Raw genomic sequence first — 22,397 nt, 5'->3', positions numbered from 1 at the left:
AGACTTAATAAATGAATTTGGCAAAGTAGCAGGATACAAAATTAACGTCAAGAAATCGACGGCATTCTTATACACCAATGATGAACACACAGAAAGAGACACTGAAAAAACAATGCCATTTACCATTGCAGCAAAAAAATTAAGATACCTAGGAATAAACTTAGCCAAAAAAGTAAAGGACCTATTTGCAGATAACTACAGGACATTAAAAAAAGAAATAGAGGAAAATATTGAAAAGTAGAAGCACATACCTTGTTCATGGATTAGAAGAATTAACATCATTAAAATGTGCATAGTACCCAAAGCAATCTATAGATTCAGTGCAATCTCCATCAAAATACCAACGACATACTTCACAGAACTAGAACAAATACTTCAAAAGTTCATATGGAAACAAAAATGACCCCGAATAGCCACAGCAATCTTGAAAAAGAAGGACAAAGTAGATGGGATCACAATACCAGATATCAGGTTATACTACAAAGCTACTGTAATCAAAACAGCCTGGTACTGGCACAAGAACAGGCATATAGACCAGTGGAAGAGAACAGTGAACCCAGAAATGGACTCAAGATATTATGCTCAATTAATATTTGACAAAGGTGACAAGAGCATACAGTGGAGTAAAGACAGCCTCTTTAATAAATGGTGTTGGGAAAATTGGACAGCTACATGCAAAAAAATGAAACTAGATCATCAACTTACACCATACACAAAAATAAACTTAATATGGATAAAAGACTTAAATGTGACCCGAGAATCCATACAAATCCTAGAAGAAAATGTAGGCAACAAAATTTCAGATATCATACGCAACAGAATTTTCACTAATACATCACCTAAGGCAACAGAAACAAAGGAAAAAATGAACACATGGGATTACATCAAACTCAAAAGCTTCTGCACAGCAAAAGAAACCACCATCAAAATGGAAAGGCAACCCACTGTATGGGAGAGCATCATTGTCAATGATACATCAGACAAGGGGTTAATTTCCAAAATATACAGAGTACTTGTACAACTCAGCAAAAGGAAGACAAAGAACCCAATTAAAAAATGGGCAGAGGATCTGAATAGACACCTCTTCAAACAGGACATACAAATGGCCAAGAGACATATGAAGAAATGCTCAACATCACTAATCATCTAAGAGTTGCAAATTAAAACCACAATGAGGTATCACCTCACACCTGTCAGAATGGCCACCATGAACAAGTCATCAAACAACAAGTGTTGGCTAGGGTGTAGAGAAAAAGGAACTCTAGTGCACTGCTGGTGGGAATGCACTGGTGCAGCCACTATGGAAAACAGTATAGTGTTTCCTCAAAAAATTAAAAATTGAACTGCCATTTGACCCAGTGATCCCACTTCTAGGAATACACCCTAAGAAGCCTGAAACACCAATCAGAAAGAATATATGTACCCCCATGTTCATAGCAGCAAAATTTACAATAGCTAAGATCTGGAAACATCCCAAGTGTCCATCAGTAGACGAATGGATAAAAAAGCTGTGGTACATATACACAATGGAGTACTATGCAGCTGTAAGAAAGAAAGATCTCTTATCCTTTGAAACGACATAGAGGGACCTAGAAAGCATTATCCTAAGCAAAACAATCCAAGCAGAAACAGACTAATACCACATGATCTCACTTATTTGTGTAATATAATGAACATAACAGTCTTAGGAATAGGGTAAACCCAGAGACGTGGAAGTAGGGTACAGTCTGACAACCCTCAGAAGTGGGGGTGGTGGGGGGAGGGAAGAGATAAACCACAGAACTTATATGTATGTATGCATAACCAATGGACATGGACAACAAAGCTGGGGACTGGGTGGGGGGGGCGTGGGGAGGAGGGTGTCAATGGGGTAAAAAAGGAGAAATATCTGTCACAACAACAACAAAAAGCTGAGAACGAAGATGAAGCCTTGAAGAAAGCTGAATTGCCCCCAAAGAGCCCTTCAAAGGCTCAGAAAGTTGCTTACCAGGTGCCTCATAGAATAGAAGATAATTATGGAACTACAAACCGGGAGCTTTATAGAAGTTCTGTTTATGATGAAATTTACATTGACATAGAGAAGGTAATCTATATAACTCTCACTCCTCGATCATTAAGACATCACACAATCTTGTAGGTCAAACAGACATAAATATATGAAAACTGACCTCAATTCCTTTCTTATTCAGAGACACTCTGAATTTTTTCCTGGGTCCCAGAATATAATATTTTTGAGACCTTGGGCAAACAGAACTTGGCAGTAGTAAGGGTGGCTAGAAAATATTCAATATCATCCAAAGGGCTCCCTTATAACCTGCCGAAAGGGCCTATGAGCAGGTTCTACTCCCATCATGAAACTTTTCAAAGTTTCACTTCACTGTATCACTTCCTAACTTGCACTAACACCTTCTTCATTATCAATGTTATAAAAAAAATTTTGCTTACAAAAATCAAGTGATTATTACTATATTAAATAGCACACTAATATAAATTTTATTGCCATTACAATTACTTAATTCAGCTCTGGGTTTTGAGTTGCAAATATCAGTTTATATTAGAGAGAGAGAAAGAGAAAAATGCTTTTTATAAAAATTGTTAATTGAATCCTTACTGAGGCTCAACGGGATTTTATTACACTCGTTGACAGCTTTGTATCCATAAAGCATGGCACTGTCTGCATGCCTAATTCTGTATGTTGCTCTTTTCTGCTCTCAACAAGACCTCCTGGGGCTCAGGACTTTAAACTAAAAGAAGATATTTGTATAACTTTCTCTGTATAATAAGATCATTCACAAACTAATTCTGCAAATATGTCAATACATGCTTTTGATACTTGTTTTAAAATGCAAAAAATATAAAACAAAACTACAGCTCCAGATTGCTTCTTCTACACTGGTAGATCTGAAATTTATTCCTGGAAAAGATGACTCTGGATACAGCAGGAGGAAGAGAGCTGGACAGACAGGGGGACCAGGGAAAGTCTGCACACTCCTCCAGCTCCCTTTGAACACTTGACTAGCTTTACCCTTCCAGACCCTCGTCTGCAGAATCTGAATAACTCACAAGTAAAAACTGAAAGACACTGACAGTCATGAATCCCCCGACAAAGTGTCCTGGACAATGAGACCAACCAGTCCACAAGTCTCACTCAGGCACACACAGCTCATCCAGTCAGGATGTGCTGTGTTTGTGTGTGTGTGCGTAGGTTTTGGTACTGTATTTAAATATTAACTGTCAGCCAAAAGTCATCAGATATTTGAGGAAATCCTCTAAGGTGAAGGTTAGAGATCAAAACAAACCAAAAACAAAAGGATGCTGAAAAAATAAAGACAAAGTAGAAAGGAGAAATCTTCAAAAAATTATTATAGTTAATATTCCGAGTGATATGAGACTATAAAATATCAATAATACAAATATAACAAATAGAGGAATATTCAGAGAGCAAAAGGGTTGGAAGATAAATCTCTGAAAAAGTAAATCAAAAGATAAGAGAAGGAAAATGGGACAGAAAAAAATAGAAAATAACTCAGTCCAGGAAGGCCAATCTTCAAAAAATTAGAGTTCAAAGATAAAAGGATAAACAAACAAGAGAATGTAACAGAGAAAGGGAATGAGGAGACATAAAAAAAGAAAGGGAAAGGAATATAGAATAAAAAAATTTTTTTTTTAAGTAACTAGCATTGCAAGACATGAGTTTCGACTAAGAAGGCCTTCAGGAAAAATGAGGAACATCTGTAATACATTCAACAATAAAGATAAATTTAAAAAAAAAGGAAGGCCTACACATTTCCCAGCACAATGGATGAATAACACCAGTCCCAGTATAAGTCATCATGATGTTACAGACTAATGAAAACTCATAAAAGATTCTAACAATCCTCCAAAAGAAAGATAAAGAATACTAGTTTGGCCCTGGCTGGTTTGGCTCAGCGGTTAGAGTGTCGGCCTGTGGACCGGAGGGTCCTGGGTTCGGTTCCTGCTAAGGGCATGTACCTTGGTTACGGTTTGTCCCCGGCCCTGTTGGGTTTGTGTGGGTGGCAACCAATCGATGTGTCTCTCTCACATCGATGTTTCTCTCTCTCTCTTCCCCCACCCCCCATCTCTCCCTCCCACTCCTTCTGAAGATAAATGCAAAAAATGTCCTCAGGTGAGGATTAAAAAAAAAAAGATTACTAGTTTGCATATAAAGAATAAAGAACCAGAAAGGCTTCTCAATCTGTATACTGAAAGTCAGAAAATAATAGAGCACATCTTCAAACTCCTGCACAAAAATCATTTCTAACGTAAAATTCTAAGCAAATAAGTGTAAGGGTGGGGGAAAAAAAGACATCTTCAAACATGTGAGGACTTGAACTTACCTCCTAAATGCTCTTTATCAGACAGCTACTCAAAGCGGGGCAATGATAAAAGGAAAAGTAAACCAGAAAACAAACTTAGGATCTAGGAATAAGCACCAGAATCTAGGAAGTAGGGGATCAGAGAAAAGAAAAGAGTCTAAGGGAATTCCCAGGAAGATGGGGAAGAATGAACTCAGGACTATAAGAGAGTAACTGGTAAAGACTGAAATAGAGAGAAGGAGGCTCTGAGAAAGAGCCCAAACACATGGGCTTGAAAAAATATAGGCTAACTTTTCCATTGCAAGGATGAGTTACCTTTTTGACAAAGAGTTGAGTACTAACTAGTTAGAAGTGTAGGGGAAACTAAGCAAACAAAAACATTGATTAATTCCAGGTTGGAGGGAGTTTTATGTGAAAGAAAATAAATATACTTTTGTTACAATGTAGAGCTCAGCTAGAAATAGTATTTACTAAGTTATGATACTGATACCAATCAAGTCAACATTTACGACGAAACAATATTAGTGAGATGCTGGGGAGAGAAGGTGCCTACACAAGAAAGAAATGAGTGGAAGAACAGAGTGATGATAAAAGAAGACGAAATCCTCATCTTCCTATGTGGAAATCAGTAGATACTTTTTAGTATGTATCTGTTAGGTGTCTAGTAAGATACCGACTCTATTTAGACATGTGGAGGTGATCCCAAAGTACTAAATGTAGTTGGTTTGGGGAAGGAGACATAAGCAGGATGCTTTTCTTGAAAACTTCTAAAATGATTAGAGTTTTTCACCTCTGTGCGGTATAATTTCAATACAAATAAATATCAAATGAAAAAAATAGTAGTGCTTTTGCTTTCAGCCTGTTGTGCAAATGTATAAAACACCCTGGCTTTCATCTTAAAGAGCAAAAGCTGGCAGTCGTCTGCTCCAGCCTGTACTCTTCAGGCTGGGAGGAGGCTGTCAAGGAGGCGAGTGATGAAGATTGTGTTAAAGACCAGAGTCACTTTCTATTTTTCACAAGAGAAGAGTCATAAAGATAAACTGGTTAATTACCTTCTGCTGAAATGTTTCAAACTTTATCATTTCTAGAATTGATAAGCTGTTGTAAACATAGTAAACAATATAGTCTGCTCCCTAGTTTCAAAGAGATCATTGTTAGGCTCCAAATAAAAATATAGAAATAAAAAAGGAAAGGAAGAAAGGAAGGAAGAAGAGAAGGGAGGGAAAGAGAAAAGGAAAAAAAAAAGAAAAATGTAACAAATCTTTACTTATGCAACAGTAGCTTTGCTTACAATACTACCTGTGCACAAGAAATCAGTAACAGAGTATTTTTAATATCTCATTCGAACACTCATTCACCTTCAAACTAACTACAAAAGTCTCTTTGGCCTTCGAAATACCATTCCATTTTTCCTAAGAATCAATTAAATTTAACATTTCTTTTGAATTCTTAGGCAGTTTCATTATATTTTTGATGTGTGTATGTTGTTACTGTTTACCTAAAAATGGGAAAGTTTAGTTGCTTGATTCTATTTTATATTTTCTGCCAAACCTGCAATGACTTCAAGACTTCTTGTTTGTCACATGTTCCAATGACTGTAAGGAAAGTCAGAAGAACCAGCTACAGGAGCTTAAATTGCAGCTATAGCTGAATTGTGTTTAGGATTTAACTTTTTGCATAAAATATAAAAAACTGTTTTAAAATACACTAATGTTTTTTTTTGTCAATCCAGCAAGATAATTAGAAACTTTTTTTTTTTTTTATCCTCACCCGAGGATAATTTTCCATTTTTTGTACAGATAGAGTGGGAGGGAGAGAGAGAGAAACACCGACGTGAAGGGACACATCGAGTGGCTGCCACCCGCACGACCAACCAGGGCCGGGGACAAACTGCAACTGAGATACGTGCCCTTAGCGGGAACTGAACCCGGGTCTCTCCAGACCGCAGGCCGACGCTCTAACCGCTGAGCCAAACTGGCCAGGGAATAATTAGAAACTATTTAAACTAATCTCTTCATTTTATATATCAGGAATCTAAGGAACAGAGAAGCTAGCAAAGATCTTGCCAAAGAAGCTGGCCAAGTCTAGACTGTCCTTTGCTCTATTAAACTCGTAGACAGTTGGCTGAGTAAGTGAAAGCGGTGACTTCCCAAGTTAAAGTCAATGCCCTTGCTCATGGCAGAAATAGGCCCAACACTTGCTTTCTTTTTAGGTCTTAAAAATGAATCATACCTGTGGTTCCAGAGGTAAAGATATAAAGATAAGGAGACTTGAGGTTTGAGGCAACGTGGTGGCTGCTTGGCACCGGCTTGTCAGATGCTGTGCTCAGTTTTCCTTTGAGTGAAATGACACCTTGTGGAACTGAATCTTTTAACCCCCACACACTGATATCTTCTGGGAGGCCGGGAAGGATTTCTTCTATAGCTTCAAGCAAATCTAAAAACCAAAGGATTAGGAATAGGTAAACAAAACATAAACCTCGCCTGGCCCGTGTGGCTTAGTGGTTGAGCATCGACCTATGAACCAAGAGGTCGCCGGTTCGATTCCAGAACACATGCCCAGGTTGTGGGCCCGATCCCCAGTGGGGAGCATGCAGAGGCGGCCAATCGATGCTCTCTCCCATTGATGTTTCTATCTCTCTCTCCCTCTCCCTTCCTTTCTCTCTAAAATCAATAAAGGAAAAAAAGCCCTGGCTGGTTTGGCTCAGCGGTAGAGCATCAGCCTGTGGACCAATGCGTCCCGGGTTCGATTCTGGCCAAGGGCATGTGCCTAGGTTGTGGTTCATCCTCGGCCCTGGTCGGAGTCCTGCAGGAGGCAACCAGTTGATGTGTCCCTTTCAGGTCGATGTTTCTGTCTCTTTCCCTGTCTCTCTCTCTCTCTCTTTACCTGAAGATAAACAGAAAAATATCCTTGGGCGAGGATAAAATAAATAAACAAACAAACAAAAAAACATAAACCTTAAACCATTCACCTTGTGTTATCTTTGGTGAGTTGGAACAGAGATAAAATGTGAATACAATGCTGATTTCATTTTCCTGTTGGATAAATAATATCAGACATTTTATGACTCTGTTTCAAAAGGACCAACTGAAAGGGAAATCTAGTCATCACTTAATTTAATGAACACAAATAGTCAAATTCAAATTGAATTTTGGAGACACCATTATCCATACTATGTTTTTTTTTTTCCAATTTTTAAATAAAATTATTATTATTTAACATTTTTTTTCCTTTATTGATTTGAGAGAGAGAGGAAGGAAGGAGACATAGAAACATCGATGAAAGAGAACATTGGCCGCCTCCTGCATGCCCTCCACTGGGGATTTGGCCCACAACCTGGGCATGTGCCTTGACCGGGGATGGAACCAGCGACCTCTTGGTGCAGGGTCAACGCTCAACCACTGAGCCACACCGGCCAGACAATAATAAAATTATTTTTATACTTTGCTTTAAATCTAAATTCAGGACAATGCATTAAACAGTATCCTTGAAATACAACTCAGTAGCTCATTATTCCAAAAAGCCATCTGCCTATCACTGTTCAGTTTTACCATAATGCAATATGTTTGGAGAATCGCCTGCCCGCTCTGGTATCACGTGATCATTATGAGTTAGAGACCATTTCAGAGCCCAGAGGTAAGTGAGTTGATTTAGAGATGCCACTGGGCTTTGGAGTTACAGGAGAAATGCCAAAGAATACCAGCAAGCACCAGAAGAAGCTCGGAAGGGGCAAGCGAAGATTCCTTCTTAGGTCCTTGTGAGGAGCATAGCCCTGCAGACACTTTCAGCCTGAACTCCTAACCCCCAGAACTGTTGATTTAAGCCAACTAGTTGTGGTACTTTGTTACAGCAGCCCTAGGAAACCAATACAACAAGGTCACAATTCAACTAATCAGTATATAATAATATATTTTTAAAAAGGCAAGTCCAAGGTGAGATTTTTGTAAGACTCAGACCCCAACAGGGCTATTTGCCACATGCTTTTTGGTTATGAATGGGAGAATCCTCCTCTTCTTGGCCAGAGAAGAGGTGACCATCTAGCTCCTCACCTGTGTCTGACAGCCCCGGGTGACTCCGTAATAATAACAGCAATTATTTCAATTCACCAAGGATCTAGTTAGTACATACCAGGTACCCAGCTAGCCACTTTACAAAAACTATGTCATTTAATTTTCAGAATTACACTGTGAAGTAGATGGCATTATCATCATCTTACAACTTAGCCAAGGAGGCCAGGGCCGCTGATTTTATGTTCGCTCACACAGCTAAGAAGTGGCAGGCCATTAATGAAATCCAAGTTTGTCTGGCTTATCTCTGTCTAAACCACTTGCTTGGTTTTTCCACCTCCATATAGTTACTCTCCCTGGGGATATAATGATTTAACTGTACATCTCCATCAGAAATATCCATTGAGAATCTAAGACCTTTGATACATATTCTAAAAACTATATGTATATATTGTTCACTGATTAGACTCAAGATGCCAAGATTACAGTACTTCAGAGCAAAGAGCTTCAAACACAGAAAGGTGACTATAATCTAAGCTATGTCTTACAAAAAATATCAAGTAATTAATCAAAATAGAATTGTCCCATCTTTGAAAAACATATGTAGTTTATATATTTTGGAAGTATGCTAAAAAGGACCATTAGTTAGATTTAAGGTTGATTTCTCCAGCTACCCACTTACTGAACAAATTGACTAAATGGTTCTGGCTTAAAACTCCAACATCCCAAAGAGGCTTTTATGTATGTGTATGTGTATGTGTATGTGTATGTGTATGTGTATGTGTATGTGTATGTGTATGTGTATGTGTGTGTGTGTGTGTGTGTGTGTGTATAGTGACTGTTAGTGTTCAAAACAAAAACAAGGAAACAATGAAATTAGTTACTAACAAAGGAAAAGCAGGCACAAGTCAAACAGCAAAATTAATTGGTCTTAATTAAGCAACAACTCAGTCAACAGCAGAGTTTGAATACTCTGTTTTGAGAGGTAACCAGGCATGTTAAGAGGCCCTCAGAAGACTGTCTATAGGATGTTTCTCAGGTTGGCCTTGACATCATGGCTTCAAATCTTTTCAGGGATACTGTGGCCCTCTTAGTTTGCTTTTCTAAAGGGAATTTATGGCTTTATCAACTTTTAGCTCAATTTGAGGTTTGGATTTGCTCCAGAAACTGCAATCTAGATTAGAATGATCAGTAATATGGGAAATGGACTACATCAGAGTATATCCAGAGATGACCTGTGATTTTTTTTTTCCTGCTTCATTCCCATTATCACTTGCCCCTGCACAAGTGGTAAATGTTGTTTCACTATGTTATCAAAATTGTGTGACTCATTTATCCTACTTATTGCTACAGTTCAGAAAATAAGTATCATTTTTTCATGGGCTCCAATTTTACTTTGTAATGCAATCCATCTTCCTAGGTTCTTTGGTGATGAGGCACTCAACCAAAGGCTTTTCTTCTTAGTTCAGTGTCAACATGCATATCCAAAGCCCGAATCCAAGGAGAGAAGAAAGAAGGTTAGAACTTACTGAAAGAAAGAAAGCTGTGGTACATTTACACAATGAAATACTATTTAGTTGTAAGAAATTAGGAAATCTTACTCTTTGAGACTACATGGATGGACCTGGTGATTAATATGCTGAGGGAAATAAACCAGTCAGAGAACGACAGGTATCATATGATTTCATGCATATGTGGAATCTAATAAACAAAATAAAGGAACAAACAAAATAGAAACAGACTTGTAGATAGAGAACAGACTGACAGCTGTCAGAGGGGAGGGGAGTTGTGGGGCTGGGTGAAAAAGGTTAAGGGATTAAGCAAAAACAAACAGACAAACAAAAACCCCAAAACTCATGGACACAGACAACAGTAGGGTGGGTGATTACCAGAGGGAAAGGGGGGTGGGGGAGGTAGAAAAGGGCAAAGGGAGGATAAATGGTGATGGAAGGAGACTTGACTTGGGGGGGTGAACACACAATACAATATACAGATGATGTATTATAGAATTGTACACCCGAAACTTATATACTTTTGTTAACCAATGTCACCCCAATAAATTCAATAAAAAAGAAAAAGTTAAAAATAAACTGTGCTTGCCATTTTTCTAAAAAAAAAAAAGAAAAAAAGAAATGATGTGCAGATGGGGGCAGGGGAAGAGAAAGAAAGACGCCTAGAGACTGCCAAGAACCACCCACTGTGTGGGGGGTGGTGTCCAACCTCCCAGGCAAATCCTAGCTTGCAGGCAGGGCAAAATAGGAGTAGACTTGAAGATAGGAATTCATGCACTTAAGATGAAAAATATTTGTCTTGTGAATGTAGTCTACCTTGATAGTGTTACTATTCAAGGCAGGTAGGTATTCCACAATGAAATCAAGACAACTTTCCTTCTCATCAAATACTTTTGTCAGATATGACAAAATCTAGAACTGAGCGAGTTCTAAGTCTCTGTGTTCTTGCACTCAATGAAGCTATAATAGACAGCAGTAAAATTGTCCTCTTCCCAAAATAGTTAGAAGCAGAGATTTCTAAGTTTTCCTAAATGGTCTTGATATTTACTAATCTACAACAGAGTAAGTGATCCGAGTGAGAGAGGGAATATTAAACCACCAGTGGTGGGATTGTAAATCATTTTGTAACATGCACACTTCATCACACACCCAACATATTACTTGTGCACTGTTCTAACAAAAAGAGGGTGGTGTGTGGAGAACAGGCAGGGCTGACATTCTGTGGCAGAGAACCCCCATACTCTACCTGCGCCCACCACGAGGGCCCTAGGCTCACAGCTGCGGATGCAGTGCAGGAGCGAGTTGGAGCGAATGTTGGAGTTGAGGAAGGCCACCACGCAGCCCAGCTTCGCCAGGCCAAACCACACGTGAACAAAGTCCGGCTCATTGCTCATGAGCAAAGCCACAGTGTCCCCCGTTTTCAGTGTGGAATGGTTCAGGAAGACATGGGCCACTCTGCTGCTCCTTTTGTCCACATCCTCATAGGTGTAGATGTCTCCCTCATAGATGATGAACGGTTTCTGGGGCTGCTTCTTGGCATGTACCAGAAATTTATCCAGGACAGTGACCAGCTTCCCTTTCCGACTGTACAGCTCCATCTGAACCCCACAGCATACCACCTTCAGCAGGAACCAGAAGTCGGCCCAGAAGTACGGGAACAGGAGTCTCTGCACAAAGTGCAGTAGGACTATTCCAGCCCCTAGTCCTGATATCCACGACAGGAGCTTGGGGGCCACAGGTCCCGAAGGCCACGCTGATCCCAGCCCTGCCAGTGTCATTCTCTTCCAGGCTGGTCCTCAGCGCTCTGGAGTATTAGCGGCACCTGCGGTTCTTGCCGGCCTTCGGGGCAGGCGAAGGTGCGGTGGCTTGCTAAACAAAATCCGAAGTTTGCAAAGAGAGGCTTGTCCAGAGGAGGGGATGCCTGGAAAAAGTCTTGAGACACCTAGTGGCTGCGTAGAGAGCAGGGAATTCGGGCGAAATCAACGCTGGAGCCGCAGGGGCGTGGGAGTCCGGGAGCCCCGCGCCACGCCCTCGCCGCGGCAGCCCCGACGGCGGGCTCTCCGCACTGTCCCGCCCTCTCCTCGGGCGGGCTGCGCCCGTCCCCGGCGCCCCTGGGCCCTAAGCAAGCCCACCACCTCAGAAGCAAGTCCGGGCAGCTGCTCTCCTCGGAGTAGTTTGTCCAGGGACTGCGACTTGGAGGCTGAATTGGAACCTGGAGAAACTAGTGGCGACCGCTGAGAAATCGCAGACTTCGGTCTTGACACGCCAGAATCCGCTGAGGGTTTCGGGGCCACTCCACCGTCGGATGTGTGTCCCCAAGGCGTGTTGTATCCCGGCTCTGGAGCGCCCCCCTCGCAGCGCTCCGAGCTCCCCTCGGGCACACCGGGTCTGGGTGACCGGCTGCCAGGTGAGCACCGCGCCCGCCGTAAGGCAGTGCCTCCTGTTCGGGTCGCGGCTCCCCTCCCAGTGCCTCGGGGGCTGGTTTATCGCCTTTCTGGCCTGCGGCGGGGGTGTCGTCCGCCTACCTCCCGCTTCCCGGCCAACCCAGCTCTGACTCCTCGGGGCTGGGAGCGCTCGGGTTCCCCCTCGTCAGCTCCTCCCTCTGCGCTCCTCCTGCCACCCGGCTGGCGGGAACCGGACAGTCCCGTGGAGGGGAAGCCAGAGGACATGGCAACGGGCGGAGAACCAGGCTGCTGGAATTGGGTCGGGGCTGTTCATTTAATTAAATCAATAAAGAATTAAGGGAAGTAAGCTAGAGGCTGGAGAGGAGAGGGGGACAATCACAGAAAACAAAACTGCAGAAAGAGAGGGAGAGGGAGGGAAGGAGGAGAGGGGGGGAGGGAGAGGGAGGGAGAGAGGAGAGAGGTATTGGACAGTCAAGGAATATTTGAATTCATAAAACACCACAAAATTGGTTTGTTCTACAAAAAGTATTCTTGAAAGATCATACTAATAGGTTGGTATTGACATCTATATTGAAATTCAGTGCTTAGAGTGTCTCCACAGTGCTTTTCACAAAATTTCCAAAAATATTGATTGATGCAGGAGCTTAAGTTCATATCTACATCCATATTTTTTTTAAAACGTATAAAATGCTAACTATTCTCAGTCCTTAAAAATTAGAAAACACTCTACAGTTAGATCATTTAAAAAGTTCTGACTCCAAACTAAGGGTTCTAAAGGAGGGAGAAGGAAGTGGAGAGGGAGCAGGGAATTAAACGAATAATAAAATTTTATGCACTGATCAAATGTTACTAAAGACAGAAACACTGAGGGGCATTTAATTACGTTTTTTTTCCCTTGCCGATACTAATCTCGGCTCTCTGTTTTGAAGAAGTGGATATAAACGCTTAATTGTGTGCGCTGACATGATTAAGCATTGCCTCACATTATCAGGCTTCTGTTTCTTCTGTCTTATGTTTTGCAACTGGGTTCTAGCTAACCTCAGATTTTTCTAATAAAGAAAAAAACTGAGAACTCCATGGACAGATGTCTGCAAATGATTACTTGTAGTCACAGTGAAGAACCCAGAAGACACACTCTTTAAATCCTCTTATGTAGATGAAGAAATACTTCCTAGATTTACTCAGAAGCGCTGGTCTTTTCAATTCAGAAACATATTTTATTAAAAGAAAAAGGATTAGTATCAAGTAGTTTAAAACTGGGGAAATCGATTTACAATTTCAAAAGCGTTTTTGAAATTCTCTCCTTTTCACTCTAGTCTTGGGGCAAGGACCACAGGCCAGGTGCAGAAGGTCACCAGGTGAACAGCCCCAGGAGCTTAGCCATGGGCAAAACGGAAAATAAGGAGCTCGTCCCAGGGTTAACTGTTCCTCCCCTAGCATATCAATGGTCATGTGGTTCCGACCTTCCCCTGACCTTTCCCGCCCTGGCATGTCACTAGTCATGTGGTAGACCTCCTTAGAGGGGGAACAAGGGGGCCAGAGAATAGCCCTTAAGTATTAAGCTCCCAGGACAATGAGGTTCTGACCTGCATCAAATAAATACATCTAGGCCTCAGTTGTATTTCAGCTCCAGTACCAGAAAAGCAGCAAAACACGACAGGTGATACCAGGGCTGACCTCAGGACCATTGACTAATGATCCCCTCCCCTATCGCCAACCAATCAGTGGATACCAGGACCTGAAAGGACATACCTGAAAAGCTGATGAACATTCTACTGAGATCCCCCCCCCCCCCCCCCCCCCCCCCCCGCCTCCCCTAAAATCCCCACTCTTAAAAGCCCCTAGGATGAAGGACCCGCTGCTCTCTCTCGGGGGAGTTTGCCTATGCCTTTCCAGTCGTCCCTCTCATCTTTCCCTCCAAGGCCCTTACCTTGAGCCTCCTCTCTCCTGAGCTCCAAGGGCCCTTCTTTTGCCTCTGTAATTTGTTTCTTGAATCCATTTCTTCTATGCTCACTTCTACCTCTGTGACTTTCTAATCTAAATAAACTTTCTCTTATAGTTTGAGTCTTGGCTCTGATTCCTTCCTAACCAGAATTCAAGTACTGAGGTTGCTAAACCCAGGTCCGGTCTGACCCACCTGTCTAATACCCGGTACTGTCCTCGCCACCAACAGTTTGATTCGGTCACCTCCTAGAAAACGTTTGAAGCAGAGAACAGAATATGGAGCAGCTGGTCTCAGACTTTAGCTTTGTAATCCAAGTTCATCTGACCTCCTCTAGTGGAAGGAAATGAGCAAAGAAACAAGAGTTCCATCTTTTTATTTAGTTAAATTAGAAACACTAAGCACACATTAAAACAATTACCATCTACTGTAACCATTGTTTCATAAAGGGAGGATTTATTTCAACATTAAAAAGAAGGAAGGGAGTATTACCATAATAAAGGGCTATATTTCAAAATAAATAAAATTAACTTCATGAAAAACTCATTGTGTTGCATTTACTTTTCTGATCATGAACCTGCTAACACCACCCCAAGGCATGGAACTAAATTTTCAGCAACTACCGATGTGACTTGAGAATATATTTGGCACCATAAATGTGAGACAGCTTAACTTATTGGGAGAACTACAAGCATATGTTGCCAAAATTTATATTTACCAAGACCAATTTGTGTCTGAAATCTTACCATGAAAGAAGAAATATGAAAATCTTGGGATGTGTGCATTGTGTGTATTCCAACATCTACCCATGTGTCTGTTCCTATCTTTTCCAGAAATTTTGTATTCATTTTCAAACAGTGCCAAAGACAACTGAGTAAATAGGTATAATTATTAATTATAATTTTCAATTATTGCAAAATGGGAGAAAAACAATAAGTCAGTTGCAAGTGAGTAAATTCATCATTTAACACAAATAAAGATAAATAAAAATATGAAAATAGTCTAGACATTTGATCAGGGACAGTGCAGTAGTTCTTAGGTTCCTCTTTAGAAAATATAGAAATTTTATGTTTTTCTCTTTTTTCCTTTATTGGTTTAGAGAGAGACGAAGGGAGAGGGAGAGAGAGATAGAAACATTGATGAGAGAGAACATCTATTGGCTGCCTCCTGCATGCCCCCCACTGGGGATCGGGCCCACAACCTGGGCATGTGTCCTGACTGGGAATTGAACAGGCAGCCTCTTGGTGCATGGGTCTCTGCTCAACCACTGAGCCACACTGGACAGACTTTATGTTTTTCTTTAATGTTATCTGAAAATAAATATTGTGCCCTGGCTGGTTTGGCTCAGCAGTTAGAGCGTCAGCCCCAGTCCAGAGAGACCCAGGTTCAGTTCCTGCTAAGGGCACGTACTTCGGTTGCAGTTTTTCCCCAGCCCTGGGTTGTGTGAGTGGCAGCCAGTCAATGTGTCCCTCTCAAATTGATGTTTCTCTCTCTCTCTTCCTCCGTCTCTCCCTCTCGCTCTATCTGAAGATGAATGCAGATGAGTACATTTGTGCAAATGTATTACTTGTGTCCAGAAGAATTCTGATGAAATTCTACAGTGGTTACATTTTGTATTATTGGAGGTTTGGGTGAGAAGGAAGATATTCCGAAAGGATCCAAATGATGCTATGTTGGTATCAAAACGTGATGACGGGTGTGTGCAATGGGCCAAGAAGCTCTGTCTGAGTACCTGGGCTGCAGCTGGCATCTGGGGAAGAACATAGGGGTGGAGTGGATGTGTGAGGGAATGAATAGCTCTAAACATGAGGGTCAGATGCTGAATGTAAGGCTCATCTACTTTACACTTCTGTCCAGGAACAGAGTCATGTTCAGGTTTTAATCACTGTTTTAGTCTCTGATCATAGCTTGCTTTTTGATGGGAAGCTTACTCTTCCTACAATCTGTTTGCATTAATGAGCAATCATTGCCCAGAATATTATTCCTCACAAGGACTCATGAAGCAAACTCAACATTAAAGACGAGGGCTGCTGTTGGAGGGTTGGGAGGCATTAACATTACTACCTGTCTTAGACACATCAAACACTTCTTGAAATATAAAAATTTTATAGTGTCTAATTAGTGATATTATAATAATAGTCTTGGGAACAATTCTCAAACAAATTAAATATTTAACTATCATTTTTGCCACAGACTACAAACTATGTCCAGAAATTCTTGTAAATCAGAATCCTGACAAGAAGCATTTTACATATATATTTTATTCATGGTTTTAAAAACAGCTTGCTTATCTCCAGATACTTCTGTTTATGAAAAGTCCCCTTCCTTGGTGCTGGTGAAATGTACTATTTGGAAAATATATTTATGTAAAATGTTATCATTGACTCTGAGTTCTCAGGGCAGCTTCCTTTCTGTTTTATAAGCCACCTACAGGTAACTTTTATTAGGCATTAACACTATTCCGAATATGGCGGTGAATTGTTCCATGAGCCCCTCCTTGTGCATGTCCCATGAGGTCTAAGATTTAGTCTCAAAGGGTTGAGAGGGGAGAGTGGGGCTTTTGACATTCAGAGTGGTATGTCTTATTTCCTGACATATCGTGCAAATTTATAACACTTAAAGTTAATTTTTCCCCAATGGCTTTATTACAATGATTATTTCTCCCTTGGTGGGTGGATAGCCGGATGCTGGTAGGGGCAGGGCTGACATGACTCTTCCAAGGTCAACCTGAGGCTTCTACTTACGCAGTCCGGGCAGCTGCTTCAGCTCTTTCCCCACACGAGTCATCAGGAGGGTGAACTGGGGCACCAGGGAAGTCAAGTCAATTGGTATTTGTTTCAGTTTTGTTGTTTAGCTTTTCATTACATGAACAGTTTCAGACGTACATAAAATTATAATAAAAATGACACCCTCCATTCATCAGCTAGATTTCATGATTAACATTCTGCCCGATTTGTTTCAATTATTTTTTTTCTGAAGTATTTTAATTACATACAACATGGCATTTCTACTTTAAATACCTTTGGGTACATCTCTGAAAAAAGAACGTTGTCCTACCTAATTACCATATCATGGTCACATCTGGTAAAATTAACAATAATTATTTAATTCCATCCAATACTTACCACATCTAATTCTTCCCACAATGTATTGTGGAATTGGCTGGTCTAAAACCAGAATCAATTCAACTTCTAAAGTCCAAATTATCTTTTAATACAGACTTGTCCTTATTACAACCTCTTTATCTTTTCCCAAACATTCCTTGTTAAAGATAACAGGTCAGTGATTCTGTAGACTGCCCCACCTTCTGCATTGGTCCGATTGCTTCCCTATGTTCTCCTTTGTTAAAAAGACAACAGGCCCAAATGGGGTCATTTTTTTTTTTTTAATCCTCACCCAAGGATATTTTTCTATTTATCTTCAGATAGAGTGGAGGAAGAGAGAGGGAGAGAGAAACATTGATGTGAGAGGGACACATGGACTGTTGCCTCCTGCAGGACCCTGACCAGGGCCGGGAGGGACTGCAACCGAGGTACATGCCGTTGGCCAGAATCGAATCCGTGACTCATTGATCCGAGGGCCAACGCTCTACTGCTGAGCCAAACTGCTCCAGGGCTCAAATGGAGTCACTTTTTCTAAGCTATATCACCAAATCAAAATGTAATAATATCCTAATTGCAGTCACAGCCTTTCCCAGGAATTTTCTTGTCAACACTAGTAAACCAATCAGTCTGGAATTTTCTTATCAACACTAGTAATCTGCCTGATAGTACTTCCTACCTTCCCCTAATGGGAGCGGTCCTTGCATGAAACACTCCACTCTTCTAACTTCTTAATTCCACAGTCTTTCTATCTATAAAAACCTTTCATTTTGCCTGGCCTGCGTGGCTCACTGGTTGAGCGTCAACCAAGAGGTCACAGTTCGATTCCCAGTCAGATCACATGCCCAGGTTATGAGCCAAATCCCCAGTAGGGGCATGCAGGAGGTGGCCAATCAATGTTCTCTCTCATTGATGTTTCTATCTCCCTCTCCCTGAAATCAATAAAGAAAATTAAAATTAAAAACCTGCTCTTTTGTGCAAGTCACCTGAGTGCCCTTCTGGTTACTAGCTGGGATGCCACCCCATTTATGAACTGCTTAATAAAGCCAATTAGATCTTTAAATTTACTCGGCTGAATTTTGTTCTTTTACACCATGAACATATTCATTTTCCCCCTTTATTTCATATAAACTGGTAATTAGACCTGAGACTTGATGAGACTTAGATTAAACATTTTTGGCAAGAATACTTTCTAGGTGATGGTATGTACTTTATGTGTATTACATCAAGATAAACATAATATCTATTTGTTGTGCATTAGACAACTAATTTCACTATATATCACTAATCAACACTATTGATGATAAAACGTATTTCGCTGTGTACACTGATCTGCATCTTGCTTTTCTCACCTAATATGTCCTGGTAATCACAATTTATCATTAGGCAGAGAGCCTCCTCATTTTTTTAAAGGTTGCATATATTTCATTGTGTGATGTAACTTAACTCATGTCTAATGATGGGCTTGTTTTCAATCTTTTGCCATTACAAATAATATTAAAATGAATGAATTTGTACACATGGTATAAACCTTTGCCAGTGTGACTTTAGAATAGCTTCCTAGAAATGGAATTGCTGAGTTAAAAAGTAAACATATCTGTGACTTTTCTGGCTATTGCCAATTTCCCCTCCATATCAGTTGTATCATTGGCTCACTGGCATGCCTGCTCCATGTTGAGAGTATTTGGGAAGTGCAAAAGAAGTCTCTAATAAGAATACTTGCACTAAATTGGAAATACTAGAACTATATAGAATGTTCCCACAGACATGTACATGTTAATTTGTTATATAGCCCTGGCTGGTTTGGCTCAGCAGTTAAAACATTGGCCTGCAGACCAGAGAGAACCAGGTTCGGTTCCCGCTAAGGGCACATACCTTGGTTGCAGTTTGTCCCCGGCCCCGGTTGGGGTCGTGTGAGTGGCAGCCAGTTGATGTGTCTCTCTCACATCAATGTTTCTATCTCTCTCTTCCTCCCTTTCTCCCTCCCCTCTATCTGAAGATAAATGCAAAAATGTCCTGCCTGGGGTGAGGATCAAAAAAAAATTTATGTCATATATTGTAAAGGTTTGGTTCTGTGTTCTAACACCATTATTGAAGTGTTTCATGCCTGGTAAATGTACATTTTTCTTTTCTTTTATATGAAACTATATAATTTAAAATCCACATCTGCTTTGTGATTGTGCAGTACTAAATTTCAGTCATGCAAGGTGAAGTTCGCCTGACAGAATGACCCACGTGAACCGAAGAGTTTCCTGTACCTGCTTTTGATGCTTAGCCACCCTGGTTCATGTGGGTCATTCTGTCAGGTAAGCTTCACCAGATGACCCTGAAGCCCAGATTCTGTATGTTTAATATTGCTGGCGCTATCGGTCTTCATACTCACATTAGCCAAAGTTGCCCAATTCAACCCCTTTATAGGAATCATTCTCAGATCTCCACACTATCTTTTTTTTTTAAATATGTTTTTATTGATTTTTAGAAAGGGAGAGAGTTAGAAACATTAATATGAGAGAGAAACATCGATTGGCTGCCTCCTGCATGCCCCTAGAGGGGACTGAGCCCACAACCCAGGCATGTGCCCTGACCGGGAATCAAACCAGAACCTCTTAGTCCATGAATGACGTTCAGTCCACTGAGCCAAATCAGTAGGGCAAGAATGTTTTTGTTTTCACGGTTGTGGTATATTTCTGTACAGGAGCATGATTATCTTTTTCAGTGCCTTATAAACATTTTAAATGATAATAAGGCACATTTAATAAATGTCTATCAGTCGACTGTCAATTTTAATGAGAAAGCTAAAATGAAAAACTGAAGTGTTTTGTTATTTATTGCTGCAATAGATATTTATTACCACAAAATTAGCAGCTTAAAACAACACACATTTTATATGTCACTATTTTTGTTTTTTTGCTTTATTTTGATTTACTGGCCTGGTGGTGATGAACTCTAGTATTTTCTTGTCTGGAAAGCTCTTATTATTTGTCCTTCAATTCTAAATAATAGCTTTGCTGGCTAGAGTAATCTTAGTTGTAGGTCCTTACTTTTGTGTGTATGTGTGTGTGTGTTTTTCAATTTTTATTAATTTATTTTTGTTACAGATATTTCTCCTTTTCCCCCCCTAGACACCCTCCTCCCCATCCCGCCTCCCCACCCCCCCAGCATTGTTGTCTATATCCATTGGTTATGCATACATATAAGTTCTTTGGTTCATCTCATCCATCCCCCCTACACCCTCTGTTCTGAGGTTTGTCAGTCTGAACCATACTCCTTTTTATGTCTCTGGGTCTATTTCGTTCATCAGCCCACCTTGTTCATTATATTCCACAAATAAGTGAGATCATGTAGTATTCTTTCTCTGATTGGCTTATTTTGCTTAGCATAATACTCTCAATGTCCCCCTGTGTCATCTCAAAGGATAAAAGATCTTTTTTTCTTACAGTTGCACAGTATTCCATTGTGTATATGTACCACAGCTTTTTTTATCCACTCATCTGTTGATGGGCACTTGGGCTGTTTCCAGATCTTAGCTATTGTAAATACTGCTGCTATGAAAATAGGGTACATATATTCTTTCTGATTGGTGTTTCAGGCTTCTTAGGATATATTCCTAGAAGTGGGATCACTGGGTCAAATGGCATATCAATTTTTAATTTTTTGAAGAAACACCATATTGTTTTCCATAGTGGCCGCACCAGACTGCATTCCCACCAGCAGTGTACTAGAGTCCCCTTTTCTCCACACCCTCACCAGCACTTTTTTTTGATGATTTGTTGATGGCGGCCATTCTGGCAGGTGTGAGGTGATACCTCACAGTCGTTTTAATTTGCATCTCTCTGATGATCAGTAATGTTGAGCATTTTTTCATGTCTCTTGGCCATCTGTATGTTCTGTTTGGGGAGTTGTCTATTTAAGTCCTCTGCCCATTTTTTTTTTTTTTTTATCCTCAACTGAGGACATTTTTGCATGTATCTTCAGATAGAGCAGGAGGGAGAGTAGGAGGAAAAGAGAGAAACACTGATGTGTGAGAGACACATTGAGTGGTTGCCACCCACACGACCCCAACCGGGGCTGGGAACAAACTGCAACCAAGGTACATGCCCTTAGCAGGAACCAAACCCAGGACTCTCTGGTCCGTGGGCCGACACTCTAACCGCTGAGCCAAACCGGCCAGAGCACTTCTGCCCATTTTTTAATGGGATTCTTTGTCTTCCTTTTATTGACTTGTATGAGTCTCTATATATTTTGGAAATTAACCCCTTATCTGATGCATCATTGGCAATTATGCTCTCCCATATAGTGGGTTCCTTTTCCTTTTTTTTTTTTTAATCCTCACTCGAGGACATTTTTTTTGCATTTATCTTCAGATAGAGCAGGAGGGCCCTGGCCGGTTTGACTCAGCGGTTAGAGCATCGGCCGGCAGTCCAGAGAGACCCGGGTTCGGTTCCCGCTAAGGGCACGTACCTCGGTTGCAGTTTGTCCCCGGCCCTGGTTGGTTGTGCGGGTGGCAGCCACTCGATGTGCCCTTTCATGTCGATGTTTCTCTCTCTCTCTCTCTGTTCCTCTCTCCCTCCCACTCTACCCGAACAACAACAACAAAAAACCCAGATAGAGCAGGAGGCAGAGAGGGAGAAAGAGAGAGAGAAACATCGATATGAGAAAGACACATCGAGTGGCTGCCACCCACATGACCTCAACCGGGGCCGGGGCCAAACCGCAACTGAAGTATGTGCCCTTAGCAGGAACCAAACCTGGGACTCTCTGGTCCGTGGGCCGACGCTCTAACTGCTGAGCCAAACCAGCCAGGGCCCCTTTCCATTTTGATGCTTGTTTCTTTTGCTGTGCAGAAGCTTTTTAAATTGATGTAGTCCCATTTATTAATCATTTCCTTTGTTTCTCTTGCCTTAGGCGTTGTATCAATGAAAATTTTGCTGCGTGTGATGTCTGAAATTTTGTTGCCTACATTTTCTTCTAGAATTTTTATGGATTCATGTGTCACATTTAAGTCTTTTATCCATTTCGAGTTTATTCTTATGTATGGTGTAAACTGGTGGTCTAGCTTCATTTTTTTTTGCTTGTAGCTGTCCAATTTTTCCA

General features: G+C 41.0%; 1 protein-coding gene across 1 annotated transcript in view; it reads right to left on the bottom strand.

The window, feature by feature from the left end:
- SLC27A6 (solute carrier family 27 member 6) overlaps window positions 1-11,765 on the bottom strand; it is a 62,986-nt gene extending 51,221 nt beyond the window's left edge. Inside the window, exons 1-2 of the mRNA XM_036279624.1 lie at window positions 11,102-11,765; window positions 6,570-6,773 (exon numbers count right to left, since the gene is read on the bottom strand). Coding sequence (XP_036135517.1) covers window positions 6,570-6,773; window positions 11,102-11,633 — 736 coding nt within the window. The 5' untranslated portion in view covers window positions 11,634-11,765. The remainder of the gene's footprint in view (window positions 1-6,569; window positions 6,774-11,101) is intronic.
- Window positions 11,766-22,397: the final 10,632 nt, after the last annotated feature.

This window comes from Molossus molossus, unplaced genomic scaffold (assembly GCF_014108415.1).
Source record: "Molossus molossus isolate mMolMol1 unplaced genomic scaffold, mMolMol1.p scaffold_m16_p_3, whole genome shotgun sequence".
Lineage (NCBI taxonomy): Eukaryota > Metazoa > Chordata > Mammalia > Chiroptera > Molossidae > Molossus > Molossus molossus.
The sequence above is the reverse complement of the archived record's forward strand: the minus strand, read 5'-3'. Positions and strand labels throughout refer to the sequence as shown.